The sequence below is a fragment of the Acanthamoeba castellanii genome (assembly GCF_000313135.1).
Source record: "Acanthamoeba castellanii str. Neff unplaced genomic scaffold scf7180000084740, whole genome shotgun sequence".
Classification (NCBI taxonomy): domain Eukaryota; phylum Discosea; order Longamoebia; family Acanthamoebidae; genus Acanthamoeba; species Acanthamoeba castellanii.
In genome coordinates this window covers 264,081-265,916 of record NW_004457372.1, presented here as the reverse complement: position 1 = coordinate 265,916, position 1,836 = coordinate 264,081, and the positions used below count along the sequence as shown (strand labels likewise).

General features: G+C 45.5%; 2 protein-coding genes across 2 annotated transcripts in view; both read left to right on the top strand.

Moving 5' to 3' along the window:
- ACA1_392270 (carrier superfamily protein) overlaps positions 1-102 on the top strand; it is a gene marked incomplete at both ends in the record, with an annotated part of 1,339 nt that extends 1,237 nt beyond the window's left edge. Inside the window, one exon of the mRNA XM_004336770.1 lies at positions 31-102. Within this exon, the coding sequence (XP_004336818.1) occupies positions 31-102 (72 nt within the window). The remainder of the gene's footprint in view (positions 1-30) is intronic.
- An 840-nt stretch (positions 103-942) lies between these two features.
- Positions 943-1,836, top strand: part of ACA1_392160 (carrier superfamily protein) — a gene marked incomplete at both ends in the record, with an annotated part of 1,230 nt that continues 336 nt past the window's right edge. The window contains 4 exons of the mRNA XM_004336769.1: positions 943-1,062; positions 1,190-1,272; positions 1,329-1,431; positions 1,498-1,781. Of these exons, the coding sequence (XP_004336817.1) occupies positions 943-1,062; positions 1,190-1,272; positions 1,329-1,431; positions 1,498-1,781 (590 nt within the window). The remainder of the gene's footprint in view (positions 1,063-1,189; positions 1,273-1,328; positions 1,432-1,497; positions 1,782-1,836) is intronic.

Here is a 1,836-nt window from a genome sequence, read left to right as displayed (position 1 = left end):
TGAAGAGCTGTGAGTGTACCATATTTGGAGGTGTGGATTGGTGTGCTACTGGTTCTCTTCATGTTGATGGTGGTGATTGATGGGGCTTCTGGTCTGGGGTAGCTGCTACTTTGCTGTGGATGGGAAGGAGAACCTGGATGCTGTTTGGAATATTTACTTTCAACTGCATGAAATGACTGCTCTGACTGAGGCATTTGAGGAATGCCGCATTTGTCAACAAGAAGTGGCCATGGAAAGCGGCCTGAGACAGCCTGATCTTCTTTTCCTTCCCACCCCTCAGTGACGCCATGCATGTAGGGGCTCTTCAAGAGGCAGGGAGAGCTTTGCCCTTTGATTTAATAAAACAGAGTGGGCCTCTGTGCCTTGATTTGTGCTGTAGATGATAGAGTGCATGATTTGATGAGTAGCTTTCCATTGCACTAATCTCACCTTTCTCCAGTGGCCAAGCTGAAATGCCTGAAAATGGAGTACATTTCCTCCCCATCGCTGTCCCCCCAATGGGCTAATCATGCAACCCATGCAGGTATGGCAGCATTGCCAAGTATCATTGCCCCAAGGAGCACAAGAGGTGATTGTGAAAGAAACGCAAGCCACACCCATTGGCGTACATCAATCACTTTCACATTTACTTCATTTCAGATTTCTAACACCCTCAAGGGCTGAATGTGAGAGGAAGCTGCATCATTATGCAGATAAAAACAAGTGGAAACAGATATGCAAGGATGTAGTGCAATGGCGTGGCCTCAAGATGGTATGTGTGATTGTGTCATTGTGTGATTGTGTGATTGTGTTGCTAATCTACTGATGTGGCTGCAGGTGTACCCTCTGAATCTTCATGTAGACCAACAAGACATTGTTGATGTCAATGATCAACATCTCTTCTTTGGCAATCATGTAGAACAGTACTATGTTGCCATAATCTGCATGTGGTCATTTAACAACATGCACAAGGGCTTCAAGGATGAAGCCTACACAAACAACCCAGACAGCACAATCAACAACTTCTACCTCCAGCTCTTCACGCACCAGATCAACTTTGCTTTTGACCTGGACAAGGAGCATGTGCTCCTTTTTCAAATCTTTTTGATGTACTATCACAGGAGGTAATTGTGCCTCCTGCTTCCTGTTATGTTTTTGCGCCTACTCACTTCCTTTCCACCCCTTCCTTCATCTGCTTAGATACAAGCAGAAGCAGATGAAGGAGGAGATGCAAAGGAAGATTGCTTGTGACAAGTACGAGGCAAGCTCTACATTGATGACGCTTGCCTTGAGGTATGTGTGTTGTATGTAAAGCTTCTTTTATTGTTTCTCAATTTGTTTTCATGTAGTGCACAAGACCAGCACAGCACCAAATATGAGATGCATGTGGAAGAAGAGGAAGAAGAGACAGAAGGAGGTGAGGCGGTCACTGAGGCTGCCAGCCTCCTCATGGTACCTTCCTTTCTTTACTCTTTACTTGTGTGCCTGATGCTCCTCCTTTGTGTATTTCATACACAGGAGGTGCATGGTCTCAACACTGAGATGATTCTGGCATGCACAACACACATGCTTGGCAGCTCTGAAGGGCTCATTCTGTTTGGTGATGGTCCAAACACCAAGGCCCTTGCCTTCACCATCAACAACAGCTCCAAGGAGCTCATTTGTTGGCACTTCAACAAGCACATCAATCGTCTCATCACATTCAAGCCAAGCAGCCAAATCCTCTACACAAGATGCACCATTTATTGGTGCTCAAGGACCATCACCTACTTCAACAAAGCATACAGCTTCATCAAGAGACAGTATCCTCCCTGTCCTATCCTCTTGTTTTGAACATCTCACAATTCCTTCTCAGTT